The 20552-nt window shown below is 32.9% G+C and overlaps 3 protein-coding genes across 6 annotated transcripts; 1 reads left to right on the forward strand and 2 right to left on the reverse strand.

The window, feature by feature from the left end:
• The first annotated feature begins 397 nt into the window (after window positions 1-397).
• On the forward strand, window positions 398-5097 carry LOC109791965 (laccase-2). The gene is made up of 6 exons (XM_083072717.1): window positions 398-555; window positions 668-819; window positions 1244-1488; window positions 1767-1895; window positions 2652-3608; window positions 4657-5097. Exons 1-6 carry the CDS (start codon window positions 439-441, stop codon window positions 4785-4787), a joined length of 1731 nt encoding a protein of 576 aa, XP_082928843.1. The 5' UTR covers window positions 398-438; the 3' UTR covers window positions 4788-5097.
• A 1968-nt stretch (window positions 5098-7065) lies between these two features.
• On the reverse strand, window positions 7066-10800 carry FHL (far-red-elongated hypocotyl1-like protein). 4 transcript variants are annotated; one of them, XM_020351334.3, is made up of 5 exons: window positions 10675-10800; window positions 10536-10594; window positions 7928-8238; window positions 7420-7683; window positions 7066-7275 (listed from the first exon to the last, which is right to left on the reverse strand). In XM_020351334.3, the coding sequence occupies exons 2-5, from the start codon at window positions 10571-10573 to the stop codon at window positions 7202-7204; spliced, it is 687 nt and encodes a 228-aa protein (XP_020206923.1). In that variant the 5' UTR covers window positions 10574-10594; window positions 10675-10800; the 3' UTR covers window positions 7066-7201. The 4 variants fall into 4 exon arrangements, with proteins under 4 accessions (XP_020206923.1, XP_020206924.1, XP_082928844.1 ...); XM_020351335.3 differs by having other exon boundaries at window positions 10536-10573; window positions 10675-10794; XM_083072718.1 differs by lacking the exon at window positions 10675-10800 and adding an exon at window positions 9761-9829 and having other exon boundaries at window positions 10536-10641.
• A 1031-nt stretch (window positions 10801-11831) lies between these two features.
• LOC109791962 (laccase-17) lies at window positions 11832-15033 on the reverse strand. The gene is made up of 6 exons (XM_020351329.3): window positions 14818-15033; window positions 14527-14678; window positions 14195-14439; window positions 13962-14090; window positions 12693-13664; window positions 11832-12298 (listed from the first exon to the last, which is right to left on the reverse strand). The coding sequence occupies exons 1-6, from the start codon at window positions 14944-14946 to the stop codon at window positions 12168-12170; spliced, it is 1758 nt and encodes a 585-aa protein (XP_020206918.1). The 5' UTR covers window positions 14947-15033; the 3' UTR covers window positions 11832-12167.
• Between the last annotated feature and the right edge of the window lie 5519 nt (window positions 15034-20552).

Raw genomic sequence — 20552 nt, forward strand, 5'->3', positions numbered from 1 at the left:
TTGGTAAAAGTTACAGTAGTGTTATTATAACCCTCCTTATATATATATATATATATATATATATATATAATAGAAAGGATGTGACACAATGGAAAATATAAAATGAATTTTAACAACTTACGAGAGTTGCTTGCTTAGAATTGCCTTAAGATAGGTCCGAAACATGGGACATGAAAAAATAAGATCCAAGGAAAATCTTAAGGATGTCATTATATACTTTAGAACAAGACTATGTATAAACTCATCCAATATTAAGGGGTCATTGTGATACTCAAATAATGGCACCTCATAATTATTAATTACTTCATGTCCACTCTAAAATTAAACTAGACCTACAACCATGTCCACCAGACAAGGTCACTACATGTTCTATGTTATCTCTATATAAAGTTATCTGATCTCATTTTCCCTAACCATGACAAAGCAATAAGACAACAAATGGATTCCCTCCACTTTCCTTCATTTGCATCTGTCAGAGTTCTTCTGTTTGCTTTCTGGGTTACAACGTTGTTTCCCGAGTTTGTAGTGAGCATAACAAGGCACTACACATTTAATGTACAGTAACAACACTTACCATGCTGCATGAAGTTTGTTTACTTCAATAGTTGCATTTGCATTATTTGTTCACTACTAATATTTCCACTTGTTTACTTCTTCATGTGCAAAGATCGAGTACCTGAATGTCACTAGATTGTGCCACACAAGGAACATTCTGAGTGTGAATGGGAAATTCCCAGGACCTCCCTTAGTGGCAAGGGAAGGTGATAGGGTTGAGGTCAAGGTGGTTAATCACATCTCAAACAATGTAACCATCCATTGGTATGTACTTTAATTTTTAATTAGAAGACAAGCTAGTCCTCTTTCTTAGACAATGGTGCATATATAATATCTTAGAAGTAATAAGTTTATAAGTTTGTTTAGATACTCTTAATTAGAAGGATTTTAGTGAGTTTTTCTACTAAAAATAAAGAGTATTTTTAATAGGAAAATTCTAAAAAGATCTTTATAAACTTGTATCCAAATAGATTTTATATGCATTAATGGTGTAAAATGTTTTTATACTGTAATCAAATCATAAATTATCATGTATGATAAATTTGTTGTCATTTATGATAATTATTTTAAAAATTATACTACGATGATTTTTGATTGGTTGATTGTGTTATGTAATTGGTGCATAGAATTACACTCATATTCTAGTTATCATGCAACTCTTTTTTCTAATGATCTTGGATTGATGCAGGCATGGCATTCGTCAGATAACAAGTGGGTGGGCTGATGGACCAGCATATGTGACACAGTGTCCTATACAAACCAACCAGTCATACACATACAACTTCACCATCGTAGGGCAGAGAGGGACTCTGCTTTGGCATGCTCACATATCATGGCTAAGAGCAACCATTTATGGACCCATCATCATCCTCCCCAAGCAAAATGAACCTTATCCATTCGAGAAACCATATAAAGAAATCCCCATTCTTTTTGGTATGATATTAGTTGAGAGTGAGAATGGAGGAAAACTAATTTTGACCATATAATCAAAATCCATAGCCAAGACAGTTTAATTAATATAATATTGACCTTTATAATTAATAGTATGGTCAAGAATAACTTTATATTTTGAGATACTATCTCATTGATACACACATAAATTTTTATATATATATACATATATATATATATATATATATATATATATTTGTTTGTATATATGTATATTTAGTGATATACATGGTGGTAATTTGCATGGTTTGGAATTGCAGGAGAATGGTTTAATGTTGACCCTGAAGCTGTTATAAGTCAGGCCTTGCAAACAGGAGGGGGACCTAATGTTTCAGATGCATACACCATCAATGGACTTCCTGGACCATTGTATAATTGTTCTTCTAAAGGTACAATACAAAGCCTTGTATAATGGCACCCTAATGTTGGATCTTCAATCTATTTAATGAAAGGATGCACTTTGGTAAGATTGAAGATGGAAATAGAGTAGGGAACTTGTGAATATTAACAGTGTAGTTAGATACTATAAGTATCTTAGTACATTGTTAACCTTCATTATTTTCCATTTCACAATCATATTTACCATGTTTCACATTTACCACGTACGTGTTACGGGTGAAGATGAAGTAGAAAAGCTAGGAGCGAAAATTGAATTGGAGTTTGAGAAAATATTTTTTATTTCTAACTTTTATTTTTATGTTTAATAGCAAAATTATTATCTTATTTTTATTATTTCTTATATAAATCTTCGAACATATAAAAAATTCGAAAGTAGTTTTGTTGAGTTTTACAATATTTATATTAAAAGTCATATCCAAGATTGTTTCTGATTATTTATCAGTATATATAAATAAATTATTATACTAACAGTGTCAGTCATTAAATGAAAACAAAAAAAAAAAACATCTTCTTAAAGTAAAAAGCCTTGTATATATAGACAAATATGAATGGAGAATGATTAATTATTGAGATCAAATGTTACAAACCAAATTTTATGTGAGAGACAAAAGTTAGGAGAGGCTAAAGTATAGAGTAGACTAATTGGGACAACCAAATTAATGTCTGAAAATCAATAACTAACTACATATACACAAGTGACTATTCATCTATGATAGAAAACTAATGATGTTTCATGATTCTTGAAGATACATTCAAACTAAAGGTGAAGCCAGGCAAGACATATCTGCTGAGGCTGATCAACGCTGCACTCAACGAAGAGCTCTTCTTTAGCATAGCCAATCACAGCCTAACTGTGGTTGAAGCAGATGCCAAATACACCAAACCATTTGACACAGACACACTCCTCATAGCCCCAGGACAAACCACAAATGTTCTTCTCAAAACCAAACCTTATTTTCCCAATGCCACATTTCTCATGGCTGCTAGGCCTTACTTCACTGGCCGTGGCACTTTTGACAACTCCACAACCACTGGTATCCTCCTCTACAAGCACCAATCTTCTCACAAAAATCTCACCCTTCTCAAACCAACTTTGCCACCCATAAACGCCACAAACGTTGTGGCAAACTTCACAGCAAAATTCAGAAGCTTGGCCAATGATAAATTCCCCGCCAAAGTACCCCAAAAAGTGGACAGAAAATTTTTCTTCACCGTGGGACTAGGGACCAGTCCTTGCCCTAAAAACACAACATGCCAAGGGCCAAGTAACAGCACCAAGTTTGCAGCCTCAGTGAACAACATTTCCTTTGCACTTCCTTCATCTGTTTCCCTCATTCAAGCCTACTATTTGAAACAGTCTAATGGGGTTTTCAAGACTGATTTTCCTGTCACACCTTTGAATCCTTTTAACTACACAGGAACACCTCCGAACAACACAATGGTCACTAATGACACGAAGGTGGTGGTGCTCAAGTTCAACACTAGTGTGGAGGTGGTGTTGCAGGGTACTAGTATTCTTGGGGCTGAGAGCCACCCCTTGCATCTTCATGGCTATGACTTCTTTGTTGTTGGACAAGGGTTTGGAAACTATGACCCCAACAAAGACCCTGCAAAGTTTAATCTGGTTGACCCGGTTGAGAGGAACACTGCTGGTGTTCCTGCTGGTGGCTGGATTGCTTTTCGATTTTTTGCAGATAACCCAGGTTGGTACATTTCAATGTCAGCAGCATGCATGTGACGTGTTATACTAAAAGCATGGTTGGATATAAGTTAAACGTTTTAAGAGTTTTTTTTACTAAAAATAAAAGTATTTTCTAATAGAGAAACTCTAAAAAAAAAAATTTTAAACTTATATACTTTATATGTTATAGCCCCTTTTTCTAAAGAAAGTTGTTTTATAAGAGAAAGATACAAAAGAATTTTATATAAAAGTTGGTGGACTATAAAGATAATTGAATGTTTCCGGGTAAACAAATTTTCCTCTTTAATTCTTGCTCAAGGTTTTTTTTTTTTTTTTTTAACTGAGTAGTACAAGAAAGGGGAAGAAAATTAAGTTATTGTCAAAGTCAAGTTTCTCGTTTTGCTTTCGCGTTTTACGGTGTAATTTGACATAACTGAATTTACTGTAAACGTTCGTAAGTGCAACTCATACTTTCAATAGTTCCGACTTCCTCTCTTTTTCAGAAAGAGAAAGGTGTAAAATGTAAATGTATAGTAACATGTCTGTGCGGTTAAAAAAGACAAGAATTATTTTGACTTTAGTAATGCATGATTACATGGCATGGCCACAAAAGTTGGTAAAACTTAGCAATGAAAGTTGCGTGCAATAATTCATCTATAACCTCACAACTTAAATGATTTTATTCTTTGATGCTCAAGATGAAAACCAATTATTGAAAACTCATTCAAGATCGTAGAATAATTAAAATCGTTTGCTGGGTATTATCATGTCTTACAAATCAGTTATAAAATTTACTGCATGAAAAGAGAAAATTAAGATTTTGTACATGTACATTTAAATCAATGTCTTTTCTAATGAGATAATGTTTTTGAAGATACACACCAGTACTCTGCATACCCTTTTGAAAGTTAGAAATGATGCTATAAAATTTTTAAGGTATATATGACATCATCCCTTAGTTACAAAAAGTTATATCAGATAGAATGAGATTATCATCATGCATTAGTTTGTAAACCTGTCTCTATCTAATGTCACTATTTTATGACACATTTGACTTGTGGTGGCAACAGGGGTGTGGTTCATGCACTGTCACCTGGACCTCCACACAAGTTGGGGATTGAGAATGGCATGGCTTGTATTAGATGGGCCCGGGCCCAACCAGAAGCTTCAACCACCTCCTTCTGATCTTCCAAAATGTTGACTTTGACTAAAACCCTTTTGGGTCCAGATTCATTGGCTCTGCATCATTTACTTAGTTACTCTCCAATGTTGTTTGTTCCTTTCTTTTCAACAACTGTGAAATTCTTTTGATGTGTTAAGGGAAAACGAATAAGTTATGACTCGTGCATGTCACACTACAATGGGGTTTGTTCAGGTGAAGGGTTCGGTTTGTCTTGATGTTGTTGTCATGTTTGGTTGGTTGGTTTGAAATGAGCAGTCACAAGGGTTTTGCCCTCTGATGGAATATTTAAAGCATTAGCTGATAATTAAAATTTGATCAATTCCTCTCATGATATGGCCTCTTGATCATTGTTTTGCTTATATTCAAAGTCTAAGTCACATATTTATCCTCTAATTGTAAGTAATAACATGATCACTTATAAGTTTAATTTGAGAACTAAAATATAGCACTCAACCGAAACTTCACTTTTAACATCTAGGGTTACTTAGATTAACTATTTGAGTTGACATTTGAACTCCCTATTTTATATGATTATGTCCCTTCTCTAGTTCTCTTATTTCTCCATTTCCAAAAATTAGAGGAAAAATACGTATATATTTATTTCTTAAAGGTTATAGGTGAAAAAATGACTTGTGTATTCTTTATTGTATAACTCAATCATGAGTATAAAAATTGTGTCTTTCTTAAAAAGGAATTAATATTTAAGTCATGGACAAATGTTTTCTCTAGAAAATAAATGTACTCGACTAGATGTGTAGACAATGTGATTTCACTTTTATCTTATTATTATCTAATAATGGTTTAAGTGATATTGTGCAATTATATTGGTGAGATGAAAATGGATGAAGAAGAGATGAGAGTTATAAAAATTACTAAAATAAGGGAAAAATTAAGGACTAAAACTAAAATTTGAATTCTAAGGGACTAACATCGGAAAATGAAAATTCAACGGGAACTAAAATCAAAAGGTGCAAATCTTATAAAGAATAAAATTTAAATTTCAAAATTTTATAGAAACTTTAAATGACATAGAAAACATGATGTCATGTCACATGACACCTCCAAATGATGCCATGTGGTATGTATGCCACAATTGCCGTGTGGACATGTGTTGAGCTAATAGATATTTCCATTGAACACATTATTATCACTTGAAAATTCCAATTTATTATCGGAGACTAAAATTGTTAACGAAAAATAAAGGCTAAAACCCTATTTTGGTCATTTATAATAATTGTTTGTTTCAATTTAGTTTTATTTTTATTTTTTGTCTCAATTTGGTCCCTCATAAGTTAATTGTTGAAATGAATTAAAATATGCTACCATTGTCTTTAGTGATACATTGCATTGTCCTTAATAATATATTGTATAGCCTAACTGTTTAGCAATTGAAGTTATCAATTTCCATTGACAATATTACCAAATTCAATGTTTGAAATGCTTTGTACCTTGGGTCTTTTTCCTTCCATGATTCACAACCGTGAACTATAATCATTGATCGTTTATGCTTAGCAGTCTGGAACCAGAACGGCCCGTTCTGGTTGCACTTTTCGTGTGTAAATTTTGCACCTGGAACGGGCAGTTTCGGATGCAAAATTAACGCACCAAAAGTGTAACCAGAACGGCCCGTTCTGGTTTTAGAACGTGCCGTTCTGATTCTAGGTGTTTTAAAAAAAATTGGCATCCACGTGGCATCCACCTATGCATCTACGTGGCATCCACGTGGTCACACAGTTAACTCCGTTTAAATAATTTAGACGGAAATCCCAAATTGAAACCAATTAATTTATTAGGGACCAAATTGAGACCAATTAATTTATTAGGGACCAAATTGAGACAAAAAATAAAAAAACAATTATTATAAGGGAACAAAATAGGTTTTTAGCCAAAAATAAATGAGAAACTAAATGCGAACAAATTAAAAACTTAAATAGTTAAGAGGAAATACTTATTACTCCAAAAATAAAAAATTTGCACTAAAAGCAGCATGCTATGCTAGAATGCTACGTTATTTAATTAATTAGTTGGTATTTTTATTATATGTCAATAGTTTTTATTAAAAAAATTATAAATCACGATATATAATGAATTTGTTGACTTTTATAATAATTATCTTAAAAATTATACAACCAACCAAATTTTTATTGATCGATTGATAATACATAACTATTAAACTCATAATTAATAACTATTACACTCATAATTTGAAGTAAAATGAGAAATACAAAGGGGCAATATAGAAGATAATGAGAACTGCGGCATCACTATGTAATGTATGCATGAAGGATGCGAAGGGTGGGAAATAAAGAAGAGAAATATTACACCTACTGAATTTTTTATAAAGTCATTAGAATAACTAGTAAAGCTTCGAACAACACATACAACAGCCATTTCAGAATCATATTTACATTTCACTTTATAGGTAAACACTACTAGAGCATAAGCATAGAAAAGTACTCCTCAAACTCTTGATCAATTGTTGGTTGTCTTGAGCTTGATTGAGCTTCTGCATTGAAAACATTATTATGTTAACCTAGGAATTACTAAACAAAACTTCTTTATTAAATGCAGGTAACCTAGAAACTAATTTCACTAGTTCTAGCACGATCCAATCTTCATACATATCAACTGTCTAGAACAAGCATAATACCTTGATTTACATTCCATCTTCCAGATGAAAGAACACACATATTAGGATTCACCCCACTAGAAAAAAGAAAATCTTCAAATTCCTTATCTACAGGGTACTCATTGCTGTCTTTAGCATACTCTGAGCATTCATGACCTGAAAAGCCTCCTAACCCCAGAAGGTCATCCTCATGATTGTTCAAAGCTTGTGCATCGGCATCATCATAAGGTGGAACATATTCACCATCAACAAACTCTTCATCCTCGCTATATCTCACCCTATTTACTGTTGAGACATCCAAAGAGCAGTGGTTACCCTTAGCATTATAAGCATCATCTTATTCCTACACTAGATTTTGTACCCTTTCCTTTAAAAGAATCTTTTTATGGTAAAAAAATGCATGGTGAAGGGGAAGGTGAACTCCCTCCCCCTTTTTCTCCATAAAAGGTAGGTGTAAAAATCAAAGTGTAAGAGTAACATTTTGTAACATTATAGTCATCTCAATTAGCCAAAGAAGTGGAAGGCCTACCATATAAGTATGAATTTTCACAATCTGCCTCATGTTTGGCTTCTTCATTTACAGACATGGCAGTATCAGAGTCTTCAATAAAACTATTGCTGTCTTTGGCAGATTCAGGTTCGGACTTTTCAACTGTGTGGTTGTGCATGCACTCTAAAACTGGATTTTCATCATACATTGAAGCATGATCAGAAGGGAAACTTCCAACCCAGCATTTATGTTTTGGTCTAAGCAAATCCAATTGATCACTCTGTAATTTTCTCTTCTTTTTCCACTCAACAATGTCAAGATTGTGCATTCCAATATCATCCACCTGGAATCTGAAAAATAGCAGAAAAATGTCGGTGTGAACACGAAGGACAAACAAATCAAGACAAATAAAAAATGACAAAAGAACCTCCACTCCACACATATAGAAAAGGAATTAATTAGTCAAGACATGAAGAAGAACGGTTATTCAATTAATATTTTGCTCATGTTAATCTATAGTCAATGAATCAAGAGTGTGCAGTGACAAAAAAGGATCTAAAACACCATTAATTCTTGGTTTCTCCTGTCATTTCTTTGATTTGAATTGGAAAAGTCGTACCTACAACTAGAAAGGTATATATTGTAATCAATCTCTCGATGTTCCAGATGTCTGGATCATATGTCACATAATACATATTCCCATATTAGACCATAATCAAGTCGTGTATAAGCAACATGTTATAGTTATGTTATGATATTTATATGAGACAATATATTTATCAAGAGGAGAGGGTTATATTTTGTTATTTTTATTAGGTTATTTGCACACATAATTCCTCATTCATTAGTAAGATATTGTCCGCTTTGAACTTAAGTTCTTACAATTTTGCTATTGGTTATTTTTCAGAATTATGTGTGTACTTTATAAACATTCATTTCTCTTCTTGTTTTATCGACATGAGACCTTGTTTGTATTTCAACATAGCATAGGTCAAATTTTCATAGTTCATTATCTATTTTGTTTTGTGTAACAAGGAAAAAGCTCAAAGCCTCAACTTAAGCATTTTAAAGAACAAATGACACAGCACAACACGGACTATTACATGAAAAGCAGGATATGATCAGTTCCTTGCCTAGAATGGGATGACAAAGAAAATTAATTCCATCAAAGTACTTTTCATATGTATAAATGGCGTTTCCTAAAATGTTCTTTTTTTTTTTTAAAACATAGCAGAATGGAGCCGTATGATCCATAGCCTATCTCACTTGGTGGAAAAGAGCTTTTGTTGTTCTTATAAATTTTACATATGTTCAGGCATGTTCACTGGTGCAAACATAGCTGCAAACAGAAATGCATACTTTGAATGTAAAAATAACCAAGCAGACAGATTATAATGCTCTGTGGATTTTTTTTTTTACATGGTTCTAACTACATACTTGGAGGAATTCTTGAATAAAACAATTATTTTGCAGTTATTCTGTAATACGGTGTCAAAATCTAAACAACAAAAAAAGAGGGGGGCGCAATTGAAAGGCTAAGTTCTTCTGCAGTAATAATGGAGGAAACCATTTATGGATTACATGGCATGTTTCACATATCATATAACAAAACTTCCCAAAAGAGCTGTTAATGTTTTGCTAGTGAAACATTCTCAACTTGCAAACAACCAGAAGAGTAAAGGGCATATTTTCCTCAAATTTCTAACAATTTCTGGAATTCAAATTTGAAGGTTCTCATAATAGAAACATAAACACCAAAAACAGGACCAAAGGAAGTAAATCCCATATATTATGCGCCAAAATGCAATCCAAACACTTAAATCTGCAATCATAATTTTGTCTATTGATCATATCATATTCTGACAAACATACCTAATGCTTGACTCTTTAAAGCAAATCTACATGCTTTGACTGTTTCTGGTACAAACCCTTAAAAACAGGCTACAAATTAAAATTAAAATGGTAAGAATTTTTGTAATTATTTATAAAAATAGCCAATGAAATTAGAAAAGTTTTATCAAACGACTGATTTAGATTAATTAAGCTTCTTTTTTTTCGTGAAGTAAGAAACTAGTGTGTACAATTGTGTTTTTGGGTTTTAGTTTCTAAAAATTATTTTACAAAATAATTTTCAAAAAATAATTTTTAGAGAGTCAGAATGAAGAAAAAGATGCAAAAAATGTAAAAAAGAACATAAATAATAAAATAAATAAAAAATTTAGAGATGTTCTAACTTTATTATTAAAAAATACTTTTACCAAATAAGTTTAAAGCCGAAAAATAGTTTCCAAAGTGGTCACTCGGGTTTTCAGCAGAGTCAGTGATACTTCACACCATAAACAACACAAACAAAAAAAAAATAGTTTTTAAAAATACAAAAAGAAACCCTAAATCTCATACTTCCAGGCGAATTTTCAACATTCAGCTACTGACATAAGCAACAAGGTTTTAATATACCATATTGGATGAGAGAAACAGTAGCATCAAATCTATGACATAAAATGGGCCTTTCAGCCCCCTTCTTACCAAAAAGAAAAAAACAAAGCTTTAACATGAAATGCTGAAAAGGGGAAACAAACAGTGATCAAACAGAGCAAAAACAAGAAGAGAGGAAAATCCTGAAGACCCAGATAGTGAAAACTGAAACCTGTTAACTTGAGAAGGGTTCTCCATGCTTTCCTCCATCTGGATCCAGAAAATCAAAGACTGTGATTAAAAAAACACAGAATATTAAAGACAAGTTTCTAGAGCTGAGCCTGAGAAAGAAAGAGAGAGAGATAAAGAACCTCTGAAAAGAAGATGAAAACTTTAAGGATGCCATGCTCAGTATATCCGAGAATATAACATCCACACCCTTCGTTGTCTCCTTCTTGCCATTTCCTATACACTCCATGGCGCGTGCATACCACTAAACAAGTTAACTAAGTCAAGTTCACCCCATCTTAGTATCACAGTACTCTTATTAACACATCCAATGAAAATTTATTTAATTTTTTTTTCATGATTCTAATAAATTTTAACTATATAATTAATATCAACATTTTTTTTGTTAATAAGTTACAATTACAACAGTCTCACTTACAATGTTTGGTAATGTTAAGAATTACATGCAACAGCCATTAAGATCGCAATCACAATTTATGACTGTAAAAGTTTTTAGTAGACAATAAGGAAAGCAAAATTTAAACCTAAAACGTTTTTATTTATGCATGTTAGTTTACCCCCTTTTTTATTAATCAACCTTAATAAGTTTAGTATGACTAAAATTACAATCATGACTATCATGAATAAATTACAAGTTAGATCACAATTTTTTTAACCAATTTATATCACAATTTAAAAACTTTGATTTTGTGAAAGTTTTAATAAATGAAAAAACTAAGTAATTTAGTTATATTTTTAAGAATAAAACATATATTAAAAATGTATCAAGAAATGTAACGGTGGCAACATGCGAAGATGATGGCACGTGAGTAAATGTGCAGTGCTGGTGAGTGCTCGAAGAACCATTTGGGTCCCCCATGTATGCCTTCTGACTTATCTGCAACCTGTGAGCATAGGAAATTTGCTGTGAATGTAACACTTTTAGGAACAATTCAATTGTTCATGTACCACCCTCTCTTATTTAAATAATGCTATGCAGCCAAATCACAATAATTACTAATTAATTACATGCCTAGAATCAAGATGAAACAAAATTGTTTCTTTTAATTTTTAAAAGATATACATAATCATGCATCTATTAGAGATTTAGGCTCCATTTACTTGTGCTTTTACTTTTTGTTTTTGATTTTTTTGATTATAAATCTGTCACTTGTTTTCAATATATTTCTTGTTTTAGAAGATTTGTATAAAAATAAATAAATAAAAAAAACGTAGGTAACAAATAATATTTTCAATGTTACCTAGAAGTATGTAAGTTTTTCTGTAAGATACACAAATCTTTGCTAAAGGGGCTTTGGTCCTTTCATAATCATATTACCATATCTGGCAAAAGATAATGTATTACAATTCAAAATAGATATTGAATATGTAGCCTACATACAACTCTTTCCACTCATAGTTTTTCTAACTAGAGTGACCCCATAAGAACTGAAACAACCATAACAATCTAATTGCCCAAACATTCTTTTTTTGGCTACAGAGGAAAGTAATCCCAAAATTTAGAGAAAAAGGAAAGGATGTAAACAAAATTGAAAACCATAAGCTGGAGCAATACTTCCAAATCTAACCCCAAAAGTTGACAAAGAAAAACAAAAACATGAAGGTATCGCTATTTTCAACATTTGGGAAGATCAGAGGGTGGAGGTGGCAGCTTCTGATTGCGCCGTTTTCCATCTTGGACTATCCATGCCATTTTCAAACCCCAACTTGTATGCACTTCAAGGTGGCAATGCATGAACCAAACACCTGTTCATGTAAGATCAGCAAAATAATGTTACAAAAACCCACAACGAATCACCCCGAAAATCCAGAATATGGTAGTTTTAAGATACACTTCATATTACCTTGGTCCTCCTTCAAATTGAATTATTGATATTAAAGTATTTTCTCAATGTTAATTCCTACCCTCAAAGTGGTTTTTAAATTAAATTTCATTAAACTTATCTTCCACTGATTAAAAAGAACTGGTGCCATGAACTATTATCAAAGTACTATTCTAATGTTGTTATGAATATATGTCTAATATGACATTGAATATTATACAAAATTACCCTGTGATAATATGTGATTAGGTGAAAGTTCATTTTAATTATATTCAAATAGATATATATACTTGTAATGATATAGTAATAGTTCCCACCTGGATTGTCTGCAAGAAAGCGCAAAGCAACCCAGCCTCCAGATGGCACACCAGCAGTGTTCCTCTCAGCAGGGTCAACCAGGTTGAACTTTTTGGGGTCCTTCTTGGGGTCAAAGTTTCCATTGCCTTGACCAACAATGAAGAAGTTAAAGCCATGAAGGTGAAGAGGGTGACTCTCAGCTCCAATAATGCTTGTGTCCTGCAGGACCAACTCCACACTGGTGTTGAATGGCAACACCACAGCCTTGGTCCCACTACTCACCATGATGTTGCTTGGTGGAGTGCCAGTGTAGTTGAACTTGAAAGGAGGGTTAGCTGGGAAATCAGTGGTGTATACTCCCTTGGACTTGTTGAAAAAATGTGCTTGAAGTAATGCAATGTTTGGTGTCACAAATGTCACATTGTTAACTGCAGCAGCTACCCTTGTGTTATTAGGCCCTTGGCATTGTTCCTTTTTTGAGCATTGGCTGATTCCTAAGCCAACAGTGAAGAAAAAGTGTCTGTCCACAGTTTTTGGAACTTTAGCAGGGAATCTTGCATTGGCCAAGCTGCGAACCTTGTTGTGGAAGTTCATTGCAAAGACAGTGTCATTGAATTTGGGAAAGGCTGGTCTAAGAAGAGGAAGATTCTTGGTGTTTGATTTGTTGCTTGAGAGTGAAGATTTCTTCTTGTACTCAAGGAACCCTGTGGCTGTGGTGTTATCAAAAGCAGCTGGACCTGTAGCATAGGGCCTTGTAGATATGGCAAATGTGGCATTTGGAGCCTTGGATTTGGCCTTGAGAAGGACGTTGACTGTTTGACCAGGTGTAATCAGAACAATGTTGGTGCTGAAGGGCTTCACATACACTGCATCAGCTTCAACCATAGTGAGGGTGTGGTTGGCTATGCTGAAGAACATCTCATCATTAAGTGCAGCATTGATCAGACGAAGCAAATATGTTTTTCCAGGCTTCACCTTGAGCTTGAAAGTATCTGAAGAAATAGACAGATTAACTTAAAAGGAATGAAACCAATCAATAATCATATTTTATCAAAAACCGACAATGTTTGTGGTTTTCTTCCATCTTTATTTTGAATTTAATTTCTATGTCCTGTCAATGTAAAATCTTGTATGGTCTACCGATCAGAAATCATGGTAGGTATGACTTTTAAGTTAGTATAAAAGTCAACAAATTAGTCTTACATGACAATTTATAATTAGATAATAGTGTAAAAACTCAGTGTATATACTATTTTCTATTGTTTTTGTTTTCCTTACTGTTTTCTTACCTTTGGCTGAGCAGTTGGAGACAGGACCTGGAAGGCCATTAATGGTGTGAGCATCTGAGACATTTGGTGCCAATCCTGTTTGCATTGCTTGGTTTATAATAGCTTCTGTGTCTGCTTTCCACCACTCCCCTGCAATTTTATTCAGAATTGCATACCAGTTTAGGAAAAATGTGAAGTTTATAATATGCCAGTGTCACTAAATTCTGTGATGTGGTCTGGAGGATTGCCCTTACCCAATATGATGGGCACTTCTTTGAAGGGTTGAGTGAAGGGGTAAGGAACGTGTCTTTTGGGAAGAATGACAATTGGACCATAAAGAGTTGTTCTAAGCCATGAGATATGTGCATGCCACCATAATGTTCCTCTTTGGCCAATGACTCTGAAGTTGTACACATAAGTTTGGCCTGTCTGAATTGGACACTGTGTGATATAGGCAGGTCCATCAGCCCATGCACTTTTCAGTTGGCGAATTCCATGCCTGAAAAAATGAATCAAATGTTGAGAAAATGCTACCATTCAATAATCACAACAAATTGATTCAAGGGGTATAGTTTTATAATAATACCAATGAAGGGTAACATTGTACTGAACGTGGTTAACTACTTTGACCACAATTCTATCGCCTTCCCTTGCTATAATTCTAGGACCAGGAAATTGTCCGTTGACAGTTACAATGCTCTTTGTTTGGCAAAGCCTTGTGAAGTTTTGCATTTTAATCTGAAGAGAAAAAAAAAAAAAAAAAAGGATATTAGTCAGTAAAAGTAAATTAATATATGTAAAATTGATTGAAACTTGAAAGCATATCTTTCTTTGTATAAAAAAACCATTGCAATGAAATGCATTACAGTACACATACGTTAAACTTGTAGTGCCTAGTTACTCTTGCATGCTTTGCATGTGTTAGCTCTGGCAGTATCATCAGAGCACATAACATAAGAAACATTGCTCTCATGAATCCTCGCATGTTGAGATAAGCACAACCCATTTCCCTTATTCTCTTCTAAATCTTCTTTTGAAGCTCTTCAACTAGACAATAGAGCTTATAATATTTTTTCTTTGGATGGAGAGAACAGCATAGTGAGGCAGCTTATATAGTAGAAATTGGATTAGTGGGATTAGATAATTAGGTGATTGAAAATGAGACATCACAGACTTGGAATGCCTTCAGCAACAATGTTCCAAACTCGAACCATGCCACTAGCTTGCTGCTGGCAATGCTTAACAACATAGAGTACTTTACAAGCCAGATTATATTATTCTGGAACTTCCTCTAACGGTCTAACTTCATTTTCCAAAATGACCCTTGTAAGACACGTAATGATAGAATGATACTAGATCAAATTTACCCCAACTCAATAGATTTTGTTATCAGTTAATGGCAATGGTCCGTGTCATCATAAATCAGATTGAACAGTAACAGATCCAACTAAACTTTTGATATTTATTGTGATAATATTGTTAATAACTTTATTTTACTTTTGAACTCAAGTTAATTTTAGTTAATAACTTTATTTTACTTTTGAACTCGAAGTAATTTTTGGCTGAGAGTTAACAACTAATTACTAATTTATCAGATATTGAGCACCTCCATTTATGGGATTTTACATATCACTGCAAACATTTTTTATTATATATTTCTATTTATTCGCTTTGATTCACAGTAGTTAATCTATTTTTTATTCATCAAAATTACAATCATCAAATCAGAGTTTGAATAGTCAATCTACTTTAATGACAAGAGTAAATTACATAAACACATTTTAAAGTTTTGTAAAATTGTACAAATGTCTTTTGAAGTTTCATGAAATTGTTCAAACACTTATTTTTTCTACTTCGACAATAATTCTCCTTAATTGTTTAAAAAACATTATACTAACACTGCTTAAACATTATGCTAATCCCTTTAATCATCTAAAAAAACATTACATTGTAATCCACGTAAAAAAATATTATTAAAAACCTAAAAAAAAAAATAATCTGGAGTGTCTGTACAAAATCACATAATCATGAAGTGTCACGATAGTTTAAATGGATCCGGGGCCAATTTGGTCAAATTAGATTATCTTTGGATTAAATATTTCCATTTGTGCACTTTGAGTGAGAATAAAATAAATAAAATGTAGACATATGAAAGGGATTGAGCATCACAAATTGGGTTTGATGGACTCGGTTGTGAGGTAAACCTCAGGCTCCTACCGTTAATACTTGCTAATAAAGGAAGAAAAGGGAAAGCTGGATGTTTACATCACATTGTTTCGTTAGCTGTGTCGGTTGTTAATTTCATTCTATGCTATGCTAACTCTAACAGCTTTTGATGTTACTGCCAATGAAATTTATGTCTTTGAGAATCTCCCTTATATTTTCTAGGACAGGCATTGATTTTGCATCTATATATCTACAGTTTCAAGTCCAAACCTCAGATTTTCACTGCTTATTGTTAAATTGTTGAAAGGTCAAGTTGAGTATAACTTTTGGAGCTGGTTGACCCGGAAAGATTAACGACCCGGGATTGTGGCTCGGGTTTGGATCCTTTGACCCAGCCTTTTATCCATTAGAATAGATATCTCTGTCAGTTAGTTAGACAAGAAGAAAATGAGATGCGAGTGTTCATAACATGCATTGAGATTTTTAATATTATTTTTTAATCTTAAATATAACTTCATTTGTTGAAATGACTATTAGAAAATATAAATTTTAAAAGAAAAGAAAACATTAACCCAAGTTAATATAATTTTAAATCTTAAAATTGAAACTCCTCAAAATTAACTTCAAATCAAATCAAGTTAATGAGGCAAGGATCATATGACATGTATGTTGGTTAACTAATATAATTCACAATTTTTTATTTTGTATGTAAGGGGACTAACAACCCAAATAAAGACAACAACAGAAATAAACTCTTGAAATATCAATTAACAAACATAGGATATTTTTATAGAGAAAAAAACTTTTAAAAAAGTTATACTATTTTCATTATATTTTCTAATAAAAAAATGACATGTGATACTTCTTTTTTTTTTTTTAAATATAGTATTGGTAATAAGTATTCATCGTCAAAAGTTGTGATTAATCTTTGTTGAAGATCATAAGTGTACATAAGGCAAATATTCTTCTCCTAATATAGCCTATTTCATATATAAAATTAGGATTTGAACCCTGTACAACTTGATTAAGCCACACAAGTCACTACCATTTATGTCAACCAATGTTTGTATGACATGTGATACTTAACGATAATAACACAGTGAAAAAAATACATGTTAATGTGTGTTGTGAATAGGCGTACATGGTTGTGCATAGCTCATATTCATAATAGGTAAGTAGATGTTAAAGTGGAGCAGACTGAGCTTCGGCCACCTATTTTTGGATTACAAACTAATTGGGTTGAGGGAGCAGGGTATGCTCTCATAGTTAATATACATTTGATGTAAACCTATTTTTAATTATTAGTAATGGTAAAACAACCACTTTGCTCTTGAGACTAACATCAAACTTCATTTAATGTGTTATTCCTCAGCAGAGTGAACAAAACAAAGATTCGAAACTCTTGAAGTACATTAAAGACGAAAAAGACAAAAACAAATTGTGAAAAGTCAAAAAAGCAAAATCCTGAATATCACGAAAAAGGATTGAAAAGACTGTTCTGCACCAGTCCTAACTACTTTACATTGACACTATCTGCTACATTCAAAAGTAGAAGGAAATGATGATAAGTATTTGCCTGGATCAGATTAGAGATACATGCATCACTGATAAGCATTTAATTTTTGTATTAAATGCATCAAGGGTAATATCTAAGATTAGCAAGGAAGACAAACAAAGCAACTTGTGAAGAAATTTAAACGTTTAAATTTCAACGTTGCTACAACGGTCATCTTCTCTAAAGCTACTATATAAGGATCAAGCCTTCAAACTACAAAGAAAAAGAGTGACATATACAAAGAATAAAATACGAAGAAAAGCATTGTACATAAAAGATCAACATTCATTGAGCAGTTTACATTTTATCAAACATACTGAGAACAAGCTAAAACACTACAAAGAAGCTCTTCATTACAAATCTTGTATATAGTTCTTTGTAGTCTATTTGTGCTATATTTTCATAGTATCATGTCTAAAAGAGACAAAACTATTCTTATAACTCTTGTCAAATTTATATCTAAGGGTTGAACCTGGAGAGGTTTGTGCAAAATAATACTTAGTGTTGAGCCTAGAGAGACTTGTTGAAAGAATATTTGGGTTTGAGCCTGGAGAGTTGTTGAAAAAATACTTGGTGTTGAGCCTAAAGAGACTTGTTAAAAGAATACTTGAGTTTGAGCCTGGAGAGGCTTGTTAAAAGAATAATTGGTGTCGAGTCAAAAGTGTTTTGTAAAATAATACTTGTATCTTATACAAGATAGTGAAACTCAATCTGGTTGGATTGAGAATTGGACGTATAGTCTCTATGTTTGAGATGGACTATTATAAAAACATTTGTGCCTTTTCATCTATTGCTTTACAGTACTTCATCTTATCACTTTCAGCATTTCGTTTGATTACTACTTCACTACAAAAGTGCGAGTTTTTGATATATATTATTCAACCCCCTTCTAGTGTGTATCTTTTTCTCCAAAAATTGGTATTAGAGCTCATACTTTAACAGGGTTAAGCATCTAATAGTGCTAAAGGAAAAAGATCCAAAATGGGAAGTAGTGAAGGATAATACTTACCGAAATGAGCTTCTCTCAAAAGGCCTCTAGCCTTCAATGGAGAGGACTATCCCTACCAGAAGGACAAGATGGAAATGTTCATCAAGTCCACCTAGTACTAGTTCTGGAGGATCATCACCCAACATGACATTAAAGTAACTAAACTTGGGAGTCAATACACTCGGGAAGATTATAACATTTTGTAACAGAATACCAAAGCAAGATACATACTTGCCTGCTCTTTATCCAAAATTGAGTACAACAAGTTCTGCAACTACTCTACTTCAAAAGAGATGTGGGATGCCATCAGGGTAACTCATGAGGGCACTAAGGATGTCAAACTCAGACAAGCTGCTACTCTTTAAAGGAACTATGAGTTGTTCTCAATGAAGGAGATCGAAACCATTGACAAAATATTTGGAAGATTTCAAACAATTCTAAATGAGTTAAAATCCTTGGGAATTGAGCGCACCAAAGCTTAGAATAATCTCAAAATCCTAGACAATCTTCCTAAAGTTTGGGAACCTAAAGCCACTGCCATCTTGAAGCATGGGATTTAAAGGTTCTCACTCTAGATGAACTTCTTGGAGCACTTCGTGGAGCACCCAAGGCGAAAGACAATATTGCCTTGAAAAGCAATGAGACAAGCATAAAAAAAGAAAGATGAAAAGCACTAAAACTCGAATTTGAGTCAAACAGGTCAAACGATACCTCAAAAGACTTAATAGACAGTGAAATCTCCCTAATGTCCAAGAAATTCAAAAACATGCTAAAATAAAAGGGAATATTGAGGAACCTACACAAAAAGCAAGAGAAAGAAAGAAAGGTCAACAAAAGAGAGGCCAAGGATATCGTCTGCTTCAAATGCAGGCAACTTGGACATCTAAAAGCAGATTGTCCATAACTCAGGAAAAGGTGGTCAAGCAAAAAAGAAGATCAAAAGAAGTCTTATGGCCACTTAGAAGGATCTTGACGACGAAAGTAGTAGTTTAGATGAAGAAGTTACTAACATCTATCTTATTGAGTCAAACATAATTGATATAGAGGTAAATTCTGACTCTAGCTCTTATTTATCTGAATCTGACAATGATGAAATGTCTTTTGAGACACTCTTAGCTAATTCTCACATGATTTCCCTTTAGTACAAAAAGCTAAAAGAAAAATATAAAGCCTTGGAAAAAGAGAATCTTAAACTCAAAAGAAAAATGTTAGATGATGCTAAAGAAATATTATGTCTCAAAAGTAAGATCACTAGTTTTGTTCCTCCTAATGTAGAAATCTTGAGAAATGAAAATATTCAACTCAGGAAAGACTTAACTAAGTTTATAGATGGAGCCACAAAACTAAATCTTTTGTTAAAACATAGAAAGATTCCATCTAACAAAACTGGTATTGATTTTGACTCAAGTCTCAAGACTTCTCAAACCAAACCCAAAGTCTTCTCTCACAAGGCTAGTGGATACGAATATAAAAATTCAAACAAGAGGAAAACTAAGGGAAATGAGACTAACGAAAAAGGACCCAAGAGAATCTTGAACTCAAAATATATATCTTTGTTGTATCCAAAAAATGTAAAACAAATATAGCAGGATAGATCTAGAGACAGGAACTTATATATATAAACTTAGAATCGAATTTGATTTTTCAAATAAAAGAAAACCTATATCCAAACTCGTATTCAACCAATGTAATTTTTTCTTTTAAAATTGGGTTAGAATCAGACTGATATAGATTTAGTTGCCATGCCACACGAGTATTAACCTCAATAGAAATAAGATCAAAGGACGAAAATATCATATTATTAGGTTTTCTTATTCCCATGTGTGCTTCAAGCACATACAATGAATGATACAACATATAGACAATTAGATAACAGATTTGAAATTTTGTTTGAGGAACATTT

Source organism: Cajanus cajan, chromosome 4, assembly GCF_000230855.2.
Source record: "Cajanus cajan strain Asha chromosome 4, NIPB_CcT2T_4, whole genome shotgun sequence".
Lineage (NCBI taxonomy): Eukaryota > Viridiplantae > Streptophyta > Magnoliopsida > Fabales > Fabaceae > Cajanus > Cajanus cajan.